Source organism: Agelaius tricolor, unplaced genomic scaffold, assembly GCF_023055355.1.
Source record: "Agelaius tricolor isolate 1412-34295 unplaced genomic scaffold, bAgeTri1.0.p SCAF_24, whole genome shotgun sequence".
NCBI lineage: Eukaryota > Metazoa > Chordata > Aves > Passeriformes > Icteridae > Agelaius > Agelaius tricolor.
Genome location: NW_027269284.1, coordinates 3,169,694 through 3,190,801, shown reverse-complemented (window position 1 = coordinate 3,190,801; position 21,108 = coordinate 3,169,694). Strand labels below are relative to the sequence as shown.

The 21,108-nt window shown below is 50.6% G+C and overlaps 1 protein-coding gene across 1 annotated transcript; it reads left to right on the top strand.

The window, feature by feature from the left end:
* Positions 1-20: 20 nt before the first annotated feature.
* RPIA (ribose 5-phosphate isomerase A) lies at positions 21-19,964 on the top strand. Its single transcript, XM_071447281.1, has 9 exons — positions 21-286; positions 5,508-5,568; positions 7,563-7,618; positions 11,413-11,472; positions 12,313-12,377; positions 12,705-12,773; positions 13,282-13,423; positions 13,895-13,994; positions 18,772-19,964. The coding sequence occupies exons 1-9, from the start codon at positions 104-106 to the stop codon at positions 18,867-18,869; spliced, it is 834 nt and encodes a 277-aa protein (XP_071303382.1). The 5' UTR covers positions 21-103; the 3' UTR covers positions 18,870-19,964.
* The last annotated feature ends 1,144 nt before the right edge of the window (positions 19,965-21,108 follow it).

Sequence of the window (21,108 nt, the reverse complement as noted above, 5' to 3'; positions counted from 1 at the left end):
GGAGAAAGAGGAGGAGGAGGTGGAGGCGGAGGAGGAGAGGAGCCGGCACGGCCCAGGCCTGCAGCCCGTGAGGAAGAGCCCCCCGGGGGCGGGCCGCGCCGGCATGCGGCTCCCCGGCCGGCTCGCCCTGCTCCGGAGCACGCCCCTGGCTGCCCGGCCGCCAGGGAGGGTCCGAACGGGGCGGGCGGCGGCGCGGCGCGGCTTCTCCCGCGGGCGGCTCGGCGGCACCATGGCAGAGGAGGCCAAGAAACGGGCCGCCTTCGCCGCCGTGGACAAGCACGTCCAGGTGAGGCAGCCCGGGGTGCTGCGGGGCGCGGGGGGCTCGGAACCCCGGGGCGCGGAGCGGCCGCGGGGTGCGCGGAGCGCCCGGAGCGCGGGGCGGCCGCGGGGTGCGCGGAGCCTCCGGGAGCACGGACGGACCCGCAGTGCACCGAGGGGCTCCGGGCTGCAGGGACCCCCCAAAGCACAGAGTGGCTGCAGGGACCCCCCAAAGCACAGAGTGGCTGCACGGTGCTGGGCTCCCCCAATGCATGCAGTGGCTCTGGAGTACATGGAGCGGCTTCAGGGTGACGGGACAAACTCTGGGCTGCCGGGACCCCCAGTACACGGAGCGGCTCCGGGGTGCCGGGACAGGATCTGCTGTGCCGGGACCCCTCAGTGCACTGAGCGGCCATGGGGTGCACGGAGCTTCTCAGCGCATGGAGAGGCTCTGGGGTGCACGGAGCCCCCAGGACACCGAGAGATCCCGGAGTGCAGGGACAGGCTCCGGGGTGCCGGGATCCCCAATGCACGAGGGGCCACGGGGTGCGTGGAGGCTCCCAGTGCACGGACAGAGCTCGGGGTGCACGGAGCGACTCCGGGATGCAGAGACCCCCTAATGCACGGAGCGGCCGCATGGTGCACGGAGTCTCCAGAGGCACGGGCGGTCCCGGGCTGCGTGGAGCGGCTCCGGGAGCGGGGACAGGCTCTGGGGTGCAGGGGCTCTGAATGCACGAAGGGGCCGTGCGTTGCACGGAGCAAGTCCGGGGTGTCAGGACTCCACAAAGCACAGAGCGGCCGCGGGGTGCGCGGATTTTCGCAGCGCATGGAGCGGCTCTGGATTGCAGGAACAGGCTGTGGGGTGCCGGGACCCCCCGGTTCACGGAGTGGCAGTGAAGTGCACGGAGCTTCCCAGTGCATGGACGGGCTGCGGGATGCACGGGTGCCCCAGCACACAGAGCGGCTCTGGGGTGCCGGCACTCCGCAAAGCACGAAGCGGCCGCAGGGAGTGCAGAGTCCTCCGGTGCACGGACGGACCTTGGGGCGCATGGAGCGATTCTGGACACCCCAAAGCACAGAGCAGCCACGGACTCTCCCCGAGCGTGGATAGCCCTGGGTTCATGGAGCGGCTCCGGGTGCAGGGATAGGCTTTGGGGTGCTGGGACCCCGCAATGCACAGAGGAGCCGTGGAGTACACAGAATCTCTGGTGCATGGATGGACCGTGCAACTCTGGGGTGCCGGGACCACACAAAACACAGAGCGGCCACAAAACATAGGTGTGCACGGAGCCTTCCAGTGCACGGCCAGACCCAGGGCTGTGTGAGGCAGCTCCAGGTGCAGGCACAGGCTGTGCAGTGCTGGGACTCCCCAGTGTATGGAATGGCCATGGAATGAACTGAACTTTGCAGGGCAGGGATAGGCATGGACTCCTGCAGCGCACAGAGCAGCCCCGAGGTACATGGATGCAGTGGGGGGCACTGAGAATACCCCCCCCACCCCCCCTACTTGGAGCATGAACAGTCCTGGGTGCAAAGAGGGACCCTGTGCTTTGACTTCACTCCCTTTAGGTGAGGTGAAGGAAGAAAACAGCTTTTCCTTCCCCAGTGTATGCCTCCTCAGCAGCAGCTTCATGCCTGATCCAGCTCAGTTCTGTCTATGCCGAATTTGGGGTAACGTCTTGCACCTCCAAACTTTCACTGTACACCCTCCTGCAAGCTGGGCTGTGGTGGGAGTTCAGGCTAATGCCAGGTACTGCTCCTTTCTCCAAATCCAGGATGTGCTGCTGCTACACCCCATTTCTGAGCACCCAAGCAAGGAGCAACAGTCCCTGACCAGAGGATTCTCTGTGTCCTCTGCAGGGAGGGCAGTGCAGCCAGGGGCTGGAGTCAGCCCCATGAATGTCAGATAGGGCTGGAGCTGCCTGGGGTTTGGCACCGCCTGGTTGGGAAGCTCAGCGATCAACGGTTCCAGTCACGCAGGGCTTTATCGGTTCTGTGCCAGCCCTTTCGCAATAGCAGTGCTGAAATCGGGGTGAGGAGTTCCTGCTAAGAATGTAGATATTAGCAGTTAGGGGAGGAAAAAAATCCCTTTTCCTTCCTGCTCCCCCCTCGCTGGGTTAGAGTTTTGAGCTTCAGTTGCTGATGGCTTCCCTTGTGTCCCACGAAAGTTCTGCTTGTTCTGCAGCCCCGTTCCTCTGAGCAGTCTGTACCTGCCTGAGAGCACAACCACATGTGTGTGAGACCCGCCCCTGCCGGGCCAACACCGTCAAAAGTGATCAGTCTGTGAGATGGGGGAGCCTGGGAGCTCTGGCAGTTGCATAAAAATCCCCTTTCTTACCCAAGGCAAACCCAAAATTGTGCATTGAGGGATCATGGGAGGAAGGGTTCATCTCACAAAGTGTGGAGCCAAGACACCACTGTTGCTGTGAGGTATCATAAATGGGGGCTCCTCTGGTTTGGGTTAAACCAGTACTTTTGGACTTTTAATAGTGAAATCGATGGCCTTTGTACTGTTTTATTGCCAGGCAAATTCAGGATAATGTTTCTGTCTGTGTCCCAGCTAATTAAAGTTCAATGTCCAGCTTGTGATGCTGGTTAAGTAAATCAGGCAGTGTCTGAGGTAACACCCCAATCGATGCTTGTGCAAGTTGGCTTCAGGAAGTAGTGGAGAAGGGACTCAGAGTCGCTGCCCAGGAGCTGAATGGTCTCAGCTGTCAGTTTGCACTGGCAGGGGGCAGCTGCTGTTTGCAATGGATACCTTTGTGTTTGCTTGTTAGAGCTCTCACAGGGGGCAATGCTACCTCTGAAAGCAAAGCTGAGGCTTCCCTTGCACAGCAGGGATGTGTGGGAGACACCAGGGTTTGGTTCTGCTGGACAAATCTCCCTTGCTTAACTGTGCCATAAATCTGTGGCACTGGGGGCTTGGGACTGGTCCTGGATGAGGCTCCTCCCTTGCCATCCCCCTTCACGCCCATCCCTGCCTTGCCAGGACAGCAGCTCCTTGTGTGCCACATGTAAACCTGGGTGTGGGAGGGGGGATTAGAACAGGATAACTTTTCTGGGTTTATTTTCTTTTCTTTTTTTTTTTTTAATTAAAGCTAGGTCCATGTGTTTACCCACAGCCCTTGTCCCTGGGCAGCTGCAGGAGCAGAGTTCCCCAGCTCTGGAGTGGACACTGAGCTGCTCAGCCTCAGAGGCCATGGGCTGTGGGGCTGTGACAGCTTGGGGGAGTGGGGCTGGCACAGGGCTGGGGCTTTAGAGCTGTAAGCTGCTTGGGGAGAGCTGGCTTTGAGTTTATACAACACCTCTGAGGGCAGGCCCTGTGAGCACCTCTGTTGGAAATGCAAATACAGCTACTGCCCTATGTCCTACTGCCCCAGAGAGTACTGAGCAAACTTTGGGCTTTGCTCTGTATTTATCTACTGCTTTTAGATAGAGCTCTTTGTTCTCTGACCTTGGAAACTTAGGTGGGACTGGCCAGTGCCTGTGTGCTGCTGGTGCTGCTCCATGTGTGTTGCCTTGCTGGCTTCTGTGGTGCTGGGCAGTGTCTTTAGGCCCTTGGGTTGGCTGAGAAAATGCTGTGGTCACTGCCCACTTCACCCAAAAGGGTCTTCAGCTGTGTAATCACTGATAAATGCATGGACTGGGACCCTTGTAAGCTCTCCCTGCCTCATTACAGTGGAGTTGCCCATGCTGAAGCTTTCCCCATCCCTTTAGGGTACCCAGCTGCTCCAAGAAGCTGTCCCACCCTACAGAAATGAGGGCAAAGAGAAGAAACTGCCTCTCCCCGGGTCAGAACATGTCTTTTGGGAACGCTGGTACTGCCCATGTCCTGCCAGCCTCTGCACAGCTTTGCTTGCCCTGGCCTTGGCTGGCCTTGCTTGGCTCTGCCTGCTGGGTGGGTGACACAGGAGCCTCAGGAGCTGTTGGTGTCTGCTGGCCACACTGCAGGTGTGCAGCTGGGACCTGTTGCTGTGCCCAGCTTCTGCAGAGTCACAGTGAGGGCTGGGATGGAAGCTGAGCCTCTGGTTTTAGAGAACTTCTGTTTTCTTTGAGCTTTTAAATTGCAGAAGCAAGAGAAATGACTAATCCTAGGGGAGTGTGACCTGTCTTGAACTCCACCTATCCAGGTAAACTTGAGTGACAGCAAGATTTTAGCTGGTTGAAGTGCTGCAGGTGTGGCTTTTTCCACAGCTACCCAACTCTGGATTTGCTGCACATGAGGAAAGAGCTCCAGATCTGTCTAATGTCCAAGAGATAATGCACAACAGCTCTGTGCCTGCATCTCTGGTTGTCTTCATATGTTCCTCATCTGAAGTCTCTGTGGTGATACTGGGCCTCTTTAAGTCAATTTAAGCTTTGGATCCCATCCAAAGAAAATGAAATACACTGAAAATGGGAAGTGCAGAAGGCTGCAGGGTCACTTACAGGGGATGGGAAACTGAGTTGATGATAAACAGAGACTGACGTGGCAGAGAACATGTCTTGCAGAAGTAACACAAGTGCACCCATCCACCCTCAGCCTGCAGCACCTTTTAGGTGCTGTGTGCACCTTTTAGTGTATCTGTGTTACAGGTGACAGGCAGTGATCCTTCTTTAATCAGGCAATACGCAGAGAAAGGCCAGGATGGAGCTGTGGTTAAAATTTCATCCTCTTCAGCACATGCTGCCAGGCTCACCCACATTCCAAGTTTTGCTGGACTCTCCTATAGGCAGCTTTACACTCTGTTTTGGAAAATATTCTTTATTATTCACAGGAACAGCTGCTGTGCTCTCTGCTTTGGCTGCTGGTGCATCTGTGCTGTTTACTAATGATATGGTTGGCAGCTAATGCAGCCTTTTACTGTGTGGCTTCCTTGGGAAGATTTTATCTTGAGGTTGTTTCCCCTTCTTCCTCTGTGGTATTGTCTGAAATTCACAGCTTTCCGGCAGGAGAGCTTTCATGGAATGCCAGCAACCACCAGTGAGTGTGCATTGAACACCCTGAGATCGGACTGTGCTGGTAATTAGCAAGCACATGTCCTTTAATGAGAGGCAGAGTTGATTAAAATCCCTTGGCTGCAGACCATGGCCGTGCCCTCGCTGGCACAGCGTGTTCCCTCCCTTGCCTGCAGAGTGCTGAGATGCTGTGTCCACGTGCATCCCTGGACAAGGCTCTTCTTGCATGTGGTCATGATGCCAGTTTTACTGGGAAGGTGGAGTCTGGAGCCTCCAGTGACAGCATTCCCCTGTCTCTCTTTGATTTGCAGAACAATCAAGTTCTTGGGATCGGAAGCGGATCTACGATTGTACACGCGGTGCAACGATTAGGTAGGATGCTCCCCTTCCTGTCCCCCCCCACCACAAAAAATCTCCTTTTCCATCTGCCCCAACTACTTGAAAACACCCTAAAATCACCTGTATGCTGAGTTAGAGCTGATGCCTTGGGTCTGTTCACTGGCTGCTGTGTCCTGCTTGAAGCTGAAGGTTAAAACTGGGCCTTGGGCTCCAAATTTATAGCCTGAGAGTCCTGAGGAGGTAATGATTTGCCACCTGTTCCTGACAGCCAGGAAAAGCTCTCCACTGGCATCCACCACAAACTGGAGCTGAACTCCTTGGTCTGGTTCCAGCTTTGCCAGCTCTGCCCAGTGCTGGCTTGCTGTGTGGCTCGGGGCCATGCAGCTGCTCTGCTTCCTTTAACCCGTTTGCCTTTGGCTCATTTTGTTCTCCACATCCATGGGATTCACATTGAGGGCCCTGCTGAGGTGTAATGAAAAGGAGGAATGTGAAATCCTGCTGCATTTTATTAATGTACCCTGCAGCCAGGTTTACCTGCTTGCTCCAGGTGCAGGGCTTTGCTCAGGGAGTGATTCAGAGAATTTCAGCAAAATATTCAAGTGAGGCAAATGCAGCTTTGCAGAGCGAGTGTAATTACTCTCATGGCTCATTACAGAGAGTGCAGAGGTTCAGAGTTCCTTTGCAGGGCAGTCTCAGCCCTGCTTGTGGAGGTGCTGAACTTTGGATGTCCTTGGAAGCAAAGCAGAGCAGCTGTGGGGGCCATGGTGGGTTGGGAGTGCAGGATCAACCCTGTTGTTCTCAGGGGTCTTGCTTGGCTACAGAGGGGGATCAGAGAATCATTAAGGTTGGAAAACATCTTCAAGATCCTCAAATCCCACACAGCACCACTATGTTCACCACCAAACCATACTCCCAAGTGTTAAATCCACACTTCCAGGTGTGAAGATTCCACCACTTCCCTGGGCAGCACAGTTCAGTTTGTCCCACCTGGGTGGCTCTGCCTGTCTGGGGAGTCCCCTGGTGACCTCCAGCTCCCTTGGGCAGAGCTGTCCTGCAGCCCAGAACAGGCTGAGTTCTGAGCACAGGGGCACAGCAGGGCTGGGGCTGCCCCTTGTCACCCATTTCCCCACTCTGTGTGTGATGCACTTCATTGTCTGGGAGCTGCTGTTCAGCCTTCTGGGCTTGGCTCAGTACTGCAACCACTCCCTCCTTGAGCACAGAATCAGTCTCTAAATAAATGGCTATTGTATTTGAAGAGGAGTGGCTGTTCCAGGCTGCACATTCTGGCTTTTCATGTCTCCTGATTGCTTTAGAACTGGGATGTGGCTTGTAAGAACATCCAGCCTCATGTACTGCATGTTCAATCCTTCCAGCAGCAGCATTACCTTGGAGCATGTAGCTCATGTGCTTGCTCTGCTGCACGAGCTCTTGCTGGCTCTTGTGCCTGGGTATTGTAATTACTAAAATAACATTTTATCCATAATGATATCTTAGTAATAGATTTTAGTCATTTGAGGTTAGCCTGGGGGAGGAAATATTTCCTTCCATTTAATGGAATACTGTACTTTATTAGTTCTTTCTCTGCTATATATTTAAATGTTCTATAATAAATTAATGTGATGTCCCCAGGGCAACAAGCCAGCAAACCTTTCAGACAGCTGCTGGAGCTCTGTGTTTACATGGAGAGCAGCAAAAACCTGTCTAATGGAGTGAGAGAGGGGATGGGGCTCCTTTCCCAGGTGAGGATTTGCTGCTGGGGCTCCTCTGCTGCTGGAGACATAAAGGTTAATGGTTCATGGTGGCTTGGGCTGGGTCAGAGTGGGTGTTGAAACATTTGTGTTGAAACTGAGCCTCAGCCTATGGAGGGGGCACCTGTTTGCATTTTGAGCGTGACTGAGTTATTTGCAAGCCAAGCAAGTAATTGCAGTGAATCAGGGGGGCTGAAAACTGAGGTTTCTTAAAGAGAAAGTTGCTGTGGTTTTGCCTTGTGCAATGAACTAACCAAGGCTTCTGCTTTTTGCCTGCAGCTGAGCGAGTTAAGGAGGAGAACCTGACCATTGTCTGCATCCCTACATCCTTTCAGGTGAGTGCTTTCCTCCTTTGCTTCCTGCCAGTCCAAAAATTCCTGCAGGGCATCTTCCCCTGGGCTGTGAGAGGCCACCCTGCCCCTCTCTGGGTCACAGTGGTATGAATGAACCAAAAGCACCAGTGAGAGCACTCATGGTGCAGCCTACAGAAAGAAGGTGATGGTGCTGTGTTAGCCTGACCTGAGCTCGGGCTGGGAGGTGTATTTGGAGCCAGTGTGGTAAGGCTGGCTGTGTCAGGGTTGGTGTGTGGCTTCCTCTGGATCCCACTTGCAGGAAAATGCTGCTTAGTGGTGAACCAGACTCAGTGCAAAGCTCACTGGAGACACTTTGTCTCCTTTGAGTCTGTACCAGCCCTGACAGCTGTAAAGAATAATAGTAAGCTCTTGTGTTTTCAGCAGGAACTTCAAATGCATCAGCTGGATTTGATAAATTGCAGAAGAGAAATTGGCTTAACCTCTTGTTTGCTGGGCAGCCTTTGCAGGAATTGGTTCATACCAAGCTGGATGTTGAGAGGGCTGGAGGGAGAAGGAGAGCTTGCCTTGGTGGAGGAATACAGATCTCCTGGGGAGGCTTCTGAGCATCTCCCATGCCTTTGGCAACTGGCTTTGGTCTCTTTGCCTCTGCTCCCTGAGGTGGGAACCTCCTTTTGGGCAGGCAGAGGTGACACAGTGGGAACCACCACCTGAAGGGTTTTCAAGGCTGGGTGGCAATACCCCAGGCAAGGATTGGGCATGTGTCCTTCTCACGGTCCTGGGGACTGTACTTTTGTCACACTCTTGTCACCGTGAGGGCAGTCAGACAGTGTGGCAGGCAGGGCAGAGCCTGTGCTGTGAGGTGTTCAAGGACTGGGTGGATACAGCCCTGAGCAACCTAGGAGCTGACCCTGCTTTCACCTGGAGGTTGGATGGATAGAGACCAATCTGAATTATCCTAAAATCTTAGGAAAACCTAACATCCTCTTACCCTGCAGCTGTTTAGGTGTGGGGGTGACAGGGCTCTCTCTTCCCAGCTGTTGCAGGTGACTGGGGTATGGTGCAAGGTGCTGCAAAGGCCAGAAAGTCACAAAAAAACCCCAAACCTATATTGGTACTTCTGTTGATTATATAGACTGTAGTGAGAGTGTGTCTTTGATCTGTCTCTAATGATTCCCACCCTGAAATTCCATGTCCCCTTGGAAGTTAGGAGAAGTGCTCTGAGTCCAGCCATTCGTTCTTAAAGAAAATATTGATGAAGCTCTTGTAGTGAGTGTGGGCTGGAGCATGTCCTGCCTTGAAATGTTGTCATAGTTCATTTAACACCATGGAGTTTCTTACCAGTAAAACAAAAAGTTGCTGTTAAAGGGAAGAGAGGGATTGTACACCTGCAGGAGCCAAAATTCCCAACGTGGGGCTGCCTTGAATCCCTTGCAGTCCCTTAGGCCTCAACCAATTCCGAGTGGAGCGTTCCCAGCTCAGCAAAACAGCATTTTATTTTCACTGTGTACAGGTGTAGATGGCTGCCTGAGGTCACTGGCAAGGAAGAGTTGGTTTCAGTGGGCTTTTATACTCCTCCCTTCCCTGTTGTCAGGGCATTAATCCATCTCCACCAGTAAAGCTAGAGCAGGGTAAGTATCTGTCCCTGGTGCTTGCGTTGTCTCCTCTCACCAGGACGTGTGCCGGGAGCACGGAGTGGGCCTGCTCCTGTCCAGTGCTGTGCAGTTACCACCACTCCTCCCTCCCTCAGTGATGGGAGCTCTGCTTCTGATTCCCACTGCTCCCCTTGCCTTGCAAGCAGAGCCTGGAGAGAGCCAAGCCACCTCGTTGCCACACTGCTGACTCAGCCTGTTCAGGGTCTGGCCTGCATGTGCAGCACAGTGTTTCTCAATGCTTTGGGTTTCCAGATCCCTGAAATCTCCTTTTGTGGACACCATGTGATGAATGCCAACCCACTGGTTTTTATTCCTATCATTTTGTGAGTCCTTAGGGCCCCACAGCCCATGGGTGTTAAAACTGCATGCTATGAAATGCCATGATAAACTATTCAAATCTTATCTCATTACCAGGAGTGCCACCTGCTAATTCTAATGTTTCTGGGATGCCAGTACCTGTGACTGATGCACTTTGTTAGTCTTAGTGGGTAGAATTCAGGGGAATCAGCTGATCCAGGCTATTGCACTGGGGTTTCTTGGTCTAGCTGCAGCATGGTAGCAAGTTCAGACTGAGCAGAGTCTGTGCAAGGAGGGAATCTCACTTGAATGATGATTTGTAACGTGGAAAATTCAACCAGTTAGAGATTCTGCAGATGACACCAAGCTGGGTGGGAGTGTTGATCTGCAGGAGGGCAGGGAGGCTCTGCAGGGGATCTGGACAGGATGGATGGATGGATGGATGGATGGATGGATGGACCAAGGCCAAGGGTCTGAGCTTCATTCAGCAAGGCCAGCTGCTGGGTCTGCATTTTGGCCACAACAACCTCCTGCAGAGCTCCAGGCTGGGCAGAGTGGGTGGAAAGTGGCCCAGCAGAAAAGGCCCTGGGGTGCTGGGAACATGAGCTATCGTGTGCCCAGGTGGCCAAGGAGGCCAGGGGCACCTGGCCTGTGTCAGCAATAGTGGCAGCAGGGCCAGGGCAGGGATTGTCCCTCTCTGCTGGGCACTGGTGAGGCCACACCTGGATCCTGTGTTCAGTTTTGTGCCTCATGACAAGGAAGGCACTGAGGGGGTGGATGGTGTCCAGAGAAGGGAGTGGAGCTGGGGAGGGCTCTGCAGCACAGATGTGATGAGGAGCAGTTGAGGGGCTGGAGAAAAGGAATCTTCTCACTCTCCACAATGCCCTGACAGGAGGGGGCAGCCACTTGGTCTCTTCTCCCAAGTGACAAATAACAGGACAAGAGGAAATGGCCCCAAGTTGTGCCAGGAGAGGTTTTGATTGGATATTAGGGAAAGTTTCTTCACTGAGAAGGTGGTCAAGCACTGACCAGGCTGCCCAGGGCAGTGGTGGAGTCACCACCCCTGGAGGGATGTAAAAGCCATGTACATGTGACACTTGGGGACATGGTTTAGCAGTGGCCTGGGCAGTGCTGGGTTAAGGGCTGGACTTGGTGTTAGGAAATCTGGCTAAACAATTCTGTGATTGCCTGTTCAAGCTGAGGGGCTGAGCCAAGGGCAGCTCCGGGTGCCCTGTGTTGTGTTGCCACTAGAGGGAAACACATGGCCACTGCAGGAGACCCAGATCAGAGCCACCAAGCAGCTGTTTCAGCAGCTTCCCACGCTTTTCCCACGAGCTGTGCATTTGTTATTTACTTTTTAGCTTATTTCCAAATGAAAAATATTTTCTCTGTTAGTTCCACATTGCTGTGGTGTAAATATTTAATTTTCTTGGTCCCATTTTTCAACTGAAGGAGATAAGAAGGGCTGGATGGGTGTGAGGGAGAATGATGTCCAAGCTGAAACAACACAGAATTTAAAAATTCCAAATCTGCTTTAGTGCTTAGATAAAAGTGATTCCCACCAAGCTGATGAGGCCTCCTGCTATTTAGTATGGAGACACCCAAACCCAGGAGTTCTCTTATACCACCTGAACATTTTAGTTCAAATCAGAAGCAGGATTTTCTTTTGATTAAACTGCTCTGGTGTGGAAACATCACTTTCTCCTTGCTGTGTGTTCCTGCTGCAGCCTCTCCACGAGCTCAGAGTGGAGCAGTGGAGCTCTCCCAGGGAGGCTCCATCCTTGCTGCAGCCAGGGTAGGACACCAAGAGTCTGTTTTCCTTTCCTGCCACTGGTAAATGGTGTTTGTTCTCTTCTTGGTGCACAGGCTCGTCAGCTGATCCTGCAGAATGGCTTAACCCTGAGTGACTTGGACCGAAATCCAGAGGTAAGTGGGGCCCCAGAGGTGAGACCTCAGCTGACCTTCTCTCACCTGGTCCTTCAGAAAGTGTCCGGGCTCCTTAGTCCTCCCTGAGGCTGAGTTTGGGCAGCCACACTGCAGAACTTGAGTTGGCACAACAGGAAACAGCCTCAAGTTGTGCCACAGGAGGTTCAGATTGGATATCAGGAAAAAGTTCTGCACTGAAAGGTCAAGCACTGGAACAGGCTGCCCAGGGCAGTGATGGAATCAGCATCCCTGGAAGTGTTCAAAAAACATGTAGATTTGATGCTTAGGGACATGGTTTAGTGGGGACCTGGCAGGGTTTGTTGAATGGCTGGACTCAATGATCTTAAAGGTCTTTTCTAACCTTAATGATTTGAACAGGTTTAGTTTAATTTTCCCCCAAGTCCTTTCTTAGTTCTTGTCCCTTTAGGTGGCAAGAAGGCTCCTGGGTTGTGTTGCCTCCAGGTGCTTGGCATCTCTTCCAAGTTGAGGCTTGAGACAGGAATGTTGCTGAACTGTCAGAGATTTTTCCTGGGGAAATCTGGCATGCTGGTCCTTAAAGAACACCAGAGGCTGAAGAGATGTGCCTTGCAGGCCAGCAGTTGGTTTGGGTTTCTCCTCCTCTCACATGCCTGGGGTTGTTGGAGGGGCTTGGGTGGTCTCAGGGTGTCCTTGGCTGGCCCTTCAGACACCTGTGTCTGGTCAGGCTGCACCAAGGTGGTGCCACCTCTGATGACATTTGTCACTGCTGCTTGGGACACTCCAGCCCTGGAGCTGCCCCAGGAGCAGGGCCTGGATGCTGCACAGGAGGGTTCCCACAGCCATTTCCTCCCCTCCCCACAGCTTGATGTTGCCATCGATGGAGCAGATGAGGTGGACTCTGACCTCAACCTTATCAAAGGTGGCGGGTGAGCCTTGCTGTCCATCTGTCTGTCTGTCCCAGTGCTGGTGGTGGGGGCTCTGAGCATCCCTGTGTGGCTCTGGGTGTCAGGGCTGGGCTGGAGGGGATCCTGTGCAGGGCTCTGTGTGCACCCACAGTGGGAGATGGCTCCTGGCCAGGGACAAGGGGCACACAGTGAGGGGTGGGGATCAGGAGGATCAGGGGTGGGGCAATGGCAGCACCAAAACCAGCAAGAACATATTAGAGGGGACTGGATTTCAAGGCCATTAGGCACAGTGGGGAGCAGTCTGATGTTTTCTGGTTTGTTTTTTTTTTTATTTTTTCCCCCTTGCAGTGGCTGCTTGACACAGGAGAAGATAGTTGCAGGATTTGCAAAGTGCTTCATTGTTATTGCTGATTACAGGTGAAGATATTACTGTTCATAATACCTTTCTCTCCTCCATGGGAGGTTTCAGATGGTGCTGTGCTAGGCCATTATTGTCATTGCAATGGTTACAGGAGAGCAGGAATGGGTAGAAATTAGCCTGGCTCCCAGTATTTCAGCAATTCAATTTATCTTTTTTTCTTAATTTTCAACTCAGCAGGCCTGCTTGGGAGTCAGCAGAGCTTGTGGGGAAGTGGCAGTTCTGCTCTCTGAGCTCAGTGATTGTCAGCATGGGATAAATTTTCCAGCCATGGGGCTGTGGAAAAAACAACTCCTGTTCTGTTTGTCCAAAGCATGTCAAAACAGGGCTTTTGAGTGGATAGAGCATTGTGCATTAGACTGGCTCTGGCTGCACAGGGCACACATGGACTCACCCTGTGTCCTCCTGAGCCTTGTGCCTGAGGGGTTTGCCAAGGGCTTGGGGTGCTGTTAATGGTGTCAGCAGTGGAATGTCCAGCACTAATCCCACCTCAAACTGTGCCCTCAGGAAAAAATCTGACAGCCTTGGGGAGCAGTGGAAGAAGGGAGTTCCTATCGAGGTCATCCCCATGGCTTATGTCCCTGTCACCAAAGCCCTGACCAAAAAATTTGGTGGTGTCGTGGAGCTGCGGATGGCTGTTAACAAAGCAGTGAGTGTCCCTGTCAGCCTGCTTCCCTGGGGACCCTCCTGAACGTGGGCAAAGGGAGGACCAGAGGTCTGGCCCTTCATCTGGTGACATCTGGGCTTTCACTCCCACAAGTGACATCTTGTGTAATTCCTCTTTATTACACTTAGGTTACTGGATTGGGTATTTATGTGTTCAGGCTGCTCATTGAAAGCCTCTCTGGCTGTGACTCCTAAAGAAGCATTCTGGAGCAGGGAGCAGAGGGATTGCCAGCCTGGGTCTGGGGGTGTTAGGGGGCTGCAGGGCAGTCTGAGCTGCCAGAGAGGGTCTCAAGTTGGGGGTGACAAGTTTATTGTGAGGACAGCCCCAGTTTTTGTGAATGATGACTCTAAGCCACTGCAGTGGGGACAGCTGGTCCCAGTGAGGGCTGTGACAGTCCCTGGCTGGGATCAGGAGACACAGGGCTCATGCCATGACAACTGGGTTTGCTTCCAGGGCCCTGTGGTGACAGACAATGGGAACTTCATCCTGGACTGGAAGTTTGACAAGGTTCACGAGTGGCGTGAAGTGAACTCTGCTATCAAAATGATACCAGGTGATGTCTGATTCTTTAAAAGCCACAAAAGCTGGCTGAGGCTTGGTGTGTGATAAGTAACCTGGACTGTGGCAGCTGTCTCCTGGATGTGAGGGAATGTGTGTGTGTGTGTATTTGCTGCCCTCCTGCAGGTCCCTGCATTTGTTTCTACTCAAGAGAGCAGTCAGCTCAATTGGTACAGTTGTGCCCATGGGGCTTTTCCCACATGGTGGTGAAAACCTGGAGTGATGCTGGTTGATGTTGACACTGTTTCCCATTAGGCACAACAGTCCTGTCCTCTTCCTTACTCTCCTTGTGCCCATTTAGAGAGGGACTTTAGTGGAAACACCAGTGCACTCTGGAGGGAGGGTTTGCACTGTGCTGTGGTATTTTCCAGGAGCTGCTTACAGCTCTGCATCCCATTCCCACTGGGAAGCCCTCCCTGCTGGCCTTGCTGTGAGGATGGAGTGCACTCAAGCTCCTGCTGGGCTCGAGCAGCAGTGGCTGAGTGCTCTGTTTGCAAACAAAACAGCCTCTTTGCAAGGACCCCTGCCTGGCATGAGACCTGCTGCCCAGGCAAGAGCTGCCTCTGGAGCCACCCAGGGCACTGGCACTCTCTGAACTCAGGGAAGCAGCATCTGGATGTCTCTCTGGTTATCTTGGCAAAGCCTGTCCCTGCAGTCCTGCCTTCACACAGCTGCCTTCACTGACTGCTCGTGTGTTGTCAGAACATGCAGGAACAGGTTGGGATCTTGTTGCACAAACACCAACATCCCCACAAAGCAGCCATGTATTGTCCTGGCTCCACAACTGAAACTCCAAGCCAGGCAGAGGCTCTGGTCAGTGGTTTTGCTTCCTCCAGCAGTGCTTATCACAGAATCACAAAATTGTTGGGGTTGGAAGGGATCTCTGGTGGTCTGGGCTGCCCTGGTGCAGTGCTCCATATCCTAACCCAGTTGCTGCCCATGGCTGTACAAATCTCTGTATCATTAGAGCTGTGTCTATGCAAGAAGCAGACAGTGCTTGCTTGCTCTGCACAGCAGGACCCTCCTCCCTGCATTTCTTGTTGTTTGAGAAAGGAATAGAAAATAATGGGACCTGTTTCCTGCTCAGAAATGGACCTGCTAAGGGAAGAAGAGCTTCTTCCCTCCCCAGAAGCAGATGAGCCTAAATGTGTGGCTCTTAAGGCATAAATGCAGTGCTGGTAGAAGGGTTTTGGCCACCCTGTGCTTGTGGTAGCCCTTGTCTCTGTTTCTGTCCACCTTCCTGGTCTCTGGCTGTGTGTCAGTGATCACTGTGAAGTTAGGAGCACTGTCACAACAGGACATGAAATGGATGACACACACAAGCTGGGATGTCCAAGATAAAAAGAGGGCAGTTTATTTCCAAACTCCAACATTGATAGACTTTCAAAAGTGACCATGGATTGGAGGATGAAATTGCCACCTCTCCAACCACACTGGTCAAACCAACAGTCCATCAATTCTCTCCTCCTCCAGAAAGGAATGCAAAACAATCATTATTTACATGAAAAGTGTGTCAGAAACTCCATTACCAAAATGTAAACATCAGAAGAACTTAGAAGAACAGGGTGACAGAGCACCCATAATTAAATGCAATCAAAAGTACATTTACAAATGGGCTACAAATTGCAGAGGTAGCACCAGAGCTGCTGAGTTTTAACATTTGAACAAATGTCAGCCAGGTGATCTCTTACAGGGAAGTCTTTCAGTCTTTCAGGTGAGTTTAAAGGCAAAGAGAGTGATCCCCAGTCCTGTGGGTGTGTGCAGCTTCCTCTTGCTCCCATGGGTCATCAGATAGCAGAAAATGCTTTTCTCGTGGCTGTGTTGGTGCAACAGTGGTGGGGCAGCGTGAATGTTGGGGGAGCTTTGGGAGTTGTTCCTCAATCTCTGGAGAGTTTTTGCTGGAAGTGGCTGCACAAAAAACACTTCCCAGAAGCTCCCAGTGTGGCTGATCCAGGTTGGACACTTCTCCAAACCTCTGATGGAGGCACTGGTGCTTTTGAAGGAGCAAAACCACAGAGGGCAGAGCAGAGGACATGAGTGTCCCCACATTTCTCTTCACAGAGGAAAGCAAGGCACAATTCTTCCCAAGAATATTTCTGGGTTTCACATTCTCTGAACATCAGAGAAAGAAAACACAATTCTTATCTTATTTGCTGTGCCTGTGTTTGTGCAAAAGTAGAATGCAATATGGAGATTGTTTACCCAGAGTGATGGTGTTGTGTTTCCTTGGCCTATCAGGGTCTATCAGTGTGTGTGTGTGTGTGTGAGGACTGTGGGCTGACAGTCACAAGAGTCAGAGCAGAGTGTGCAGAGTTGAGTGTTTGGCAGATTCAGTTTAGATGTAATGTAATATAGTGTAATATAATATAGAATAAGATAGTATAATAAAGTAATTAATTAGCCTTCTGATAAGATGGAGTCAGATGGTATGGTCTTTATGAGGGTCCCCAGGATGAGGGAAGAGATGAGAATCTAACTCCATGTTCTCAGAAGGCTGCATATATTCTATTCTATTCTATTCTATTCTATTCTATTCTATTCTATTATATATTACATTGTATTACATTATATTATATTATATATTACATTGTATTACATTATATTACATTAATGCTATTCTAAAGAAAACAGAGAAAGGATACAGACAAAAGGCTTTACAAGAATGAGAATGAAAACTGGTACCTTAGAGAGTCTGACACAGCTGGCTGTGATTGGTCATTAAGTTAAAACAATTCACATGGAACCAATCAAACATCCACCTGTTGGTAAACAATCTCCAGACCACATTCCAAAGCAATCAGATAATTATTGTTTTCATAGTTTTCTGAAGCTTCTCAGGAGAAAAATCCTGGGCAAAGAGGATTTTTTCAGAAAATATGACAGCAACAGGATGCATCATTCCCTCCCTCTCCTTGGGGGTTCCCTGCAGATACTGTACCTGAGTGCAGGGGGTGTGGCTGTGGCAGTAACTGTACAGGATATAAGTACTGTACAAGTAACTATACAGGATATAAATACTGTACAGGTACAGAGTGGAGGGGGTGACTCTGGCAGTAACTGTACACGATATAAGTACTGTACAGGGTACAGGATGCAGGAATGGTGACTGTGGCAGTAACTGTACAGGATATAAAGTATTGTACAGGTACGGAGTGCAGGGGGTGCCTGTGGCAGTAACTGTACAGGTTATATAATAAATATAATACTGTATATATATAATATATACAGGTTATATAATATATATAATACTATATATATATAGTATATATATATATATATAATACTTTACAGGTACAGGATGCAGGAATGGTGACTGTGGCAGTAACTGTACAGGATATAAAGTACTGTACAGGTACAGGATGCAGGAATGGTGACTGTGGCAGTAACTGTACAGGATATAAGTACTGTACAGGTACAGGATGCAGGAAGGGTGACTGTGGCAGTAACTGTACAGGATATAAAGTACTTTACAGGTACAGGATGCAGGAATGGTGACTGTGGCAGTAACTGTACAGGATATAAAGTACTGTACAGGTACAGGATGCAGGAATGGTGGCTGTGGCAGTAACTATACAGGATATAAGTACTGTACAGGTACAGGATGCAGGAAGGGTGACTGTGGCAGTAACTGTACAGGATACAATACTGTACAGGTACAGAGTGCAGGAATGGTGACTGTGGCAGTAACTGTACAGGATACAATACTGTACAGGTACAGGATGCAGGAATGGTGGCTGTGGCAGTAACTATACAGGATACAATACTGTACAGGGTACAGGATGCAGGAATGGTGGCTGTGGCAGTAACTATACAGGATATAATACTGTACAGGTACAGAGTGCAGGAATGGTGGCTGTGGCAGTAACTGTACACTATATAAGTACTGTACAGGTACAGGATGCAGGAATGGTGACTCTGGCAGTAACTGTACAGGATATGAAGTACTGTACAGGTACAGAGTGCAGGAATGGTGGCTGTGGCAGTAACTGTACACTATATAATACTGTCCAGGGTACAGGATGCAGGAATGGTGGCTGTGGCAGTAACTGTACACTATATAACACTGTACAGGTACAGGATGCAGGAATGGTGACTGTGGCAGTAACTATACAGGATATAAGTACTGTACAGGTACAGGATGCAGGAATGGTGACTGTGGCAGTAACTGTACACTATATAAGTGCTGTACAGGTACAGGATGCAGGAATGGTGACTGTGGCAGTAACTGTACACTATATAACACTGTACAGGATGCAGGAATGGTGGCTGTGGCAGTAACTGTACAGGATATGAAGTACTGTACAGGTACAGAGTGCAGGAATGGTGGCTGTGGCAGTAACTGTACACTATATAACACTGTCCAGGGTACAGGATGCAGGAATGGTGGCTGTGGCAGTAACTGTACACTATATAACACTGTACAGGTACAGGATGCAGGAATGGTGACTGTGGCAGTAACTGTACACTATATAACACTGTACAGGTACAGGATGCAGGAATGGTGGCTGTGGCAGTAACTGTACACTATATAACACTGTACAGGTACAGGATGCAGGAATGGTGACTGTGGCAGTAACTGTACACTATATAAGTACTGTACAGGTACAGGATGCAGGAATGGTGACTGTGGCAGTAACTATACAGGATATAAGTACTGTACAGGTACAGAGTGCAGGAATGGTGACTGTGGCAGTAACTGTACACTATATTAGTACTGTACAGGATGCAGGAATGGTGGCTGTGGCAGTAACCAGTGGCCTCTCGTTCCCCAGGTGTGGTGGAGACGGGGCTGTTCATCGACATGGCGCAGCGGGTGTACTTTGGGATGGAGGACGGCTCGGTCAGCGTGCGGGAGAAGCCGCCCTGCTGACAGACCCTGCCTGCCAGGGGACCCCGCTGTCCCCCCGTGCCAACCCCACCTTTGCCTTAAGGAGCGGCGGCCGTCGCAGGAGACCCGCGGGAAAGCCCATCAGGATCTGCTGATGTGATACTGAATGTCTCTTTTTTTAAAGAAAAACAAACAAACAAAAAATAGATTCTATTTATATATATATATTTTTACTTTACAGGAATGTTGTCTTTTTTTAATGAGTCGTTTCAATGAATTGCTTTAACGTTTTTATTTTCTTTTCTAAGAAATACTTAACCAAAAACATTACTCCCTGGTTTTGTGTTTGGAGGTTTGGTTTTTTTTTTTGTTTTTCTTTTTTTCTAAGAGAACTTGAACCCTTCTGGTTGCTCGTAGCACTTAATGATGGAGGTCAGAAATACAATCCTAATGCATCGTTCCTAACTATCCTGGCTGGGAGGGTGATGTATGTAACAGGAGCACATCCAGTTGGGACCTGCTGATGCCTTATTTGGAACCTTTTTGGTTCAGTATTTTATGCCTTTTATTTTTCTATACCACTGTTTTTTAATAGTTCAGGATGTCTGGTTGTCCTCTGTGCACATGACAATTCTCTGAGCCTAGGGTGGTCTCTACATCCCCTCTCTGGGAAACTAATAAGGGCCTTTTGTGGGCTTCTCTATGGAGGAGACATTCATCCTTTGAGCCAAACTCTGCTGTCATTTAATTCAGTACCTCTGATTAAAGTCTGTCCTGTAGCTGGAGGCGTTCGGGACTTTGTCCTTTTAGACCAAAAGCAGAACTGGGTGCTTGATGAAGCTTACAGGAGCATATTTTAGCAGCTTAGGGCAGCATGGAATAGTGTTCAGTGGCAAATGATCTGGTTTGCAATGAAGGTTAATTATCACCCCTCAGAGCTGGTTGATTTGTGGAAGGATAGAGCAGAATGCACAAGAAAATGGAGTCTTCCTGCCTAAATTTTCCACATGTAGCAGGAGAGAGACACTCGTTCAGTATCTCATTTTTGGTGTGTAGGTGCTTTGCATGGTTCTGATGTCGAAATGCAAGTCCTTTCTTTGTGTTTTAGACACAGAAATAAAGAGCTCTTATACCAGACTTGGTGGTAATTTTGTTCTCAAAGTAAGTTATTTTGTGGATAATGGGGCAGATCATGGTCAGACCAACTTCTCTTAACTTCCCCCTTGAAAGAATCCCTCACCCTGGCCAAACCCACCCTTCTGCATTTGATTTCTTTTTGCTTAAGGTAAATGAATTCTTTAAAATGAAACAAATTTTCTGGTCAACACTTCTTATCTGCAATACTTTCCTCAACAGACACTGTCTTCAATTTGCACATCTAAAACCTGTGCATCTAAATCCAGCTCTTGTACTGAGCAAACTGCCAGCAGCTTGCTGGAAACACTGGGATTTCTTTTCCCACAAGCCAGGTGCTGCAGAAGCCATTTGCAAAGCCTTAGCTCTGGCTAGGGGCTGTTTTCAGATGCTCTTGGGCTCCTAATGTAATCCTGGATAAACAGAGAGCAATCGAGCACAGCTTTGTGCCCAAGTGCCTTCTCACTCAGTGTGCTGCTGGAAATGAGATTAGCAGGAGTGGATGCTGCTGTTGACTCTCCTCTGCCTGAAATCAAACAGCTCCTTCTCAAAAAGCCAATAAACCCATTACTGCACCATTACTTTCTGGCCCTGGACCAGCTGTGATCTCATTCAGCTTTGTGCTTAGCAGGGGCTCCATAGCCTGGAGATGGGCAGGTCTGATTCCTGGGCTGCTCTGGGTGCTGGGCTGGATCCTGTGGGGGCTTTTGCAGCAGATTCTCCTGCTGGGGTGGGACTTGGGCTGTGGGTTATGGGCACTACACAGCTGGAATTAGAATGTCTGTGGGGAATTAAAACCCCTGGGGAAAATTCAGTGTCTGAATCCTTGTGCAAGCTCCCCCAGCTGACATTTGCAGAGTCAGTAGATGGGGTTTGACTTAAGGGGCTTTTGGGAATGGTCATGTCCTTTCCCTTGGAGGCTGCCAGGCTCCCTCATCTGTCATGACCATCCTCATCTTCATCTGCCAGCACATCCAGGTGTGGTGCAGGGAGTCCATCCCCTCCTGGGGTGGCTTTGTGTCCTGGCTCTGCCCTGTCACCAGCACAGCCTGCTTATACTGATGCTCAGCTGCTGTGCCACAAGCCTGTTAGAAGAAAGTGAAGTGTACAGGCAGCAGAGGTGTTTCTAGTCCCTGGTCCTTGCTTT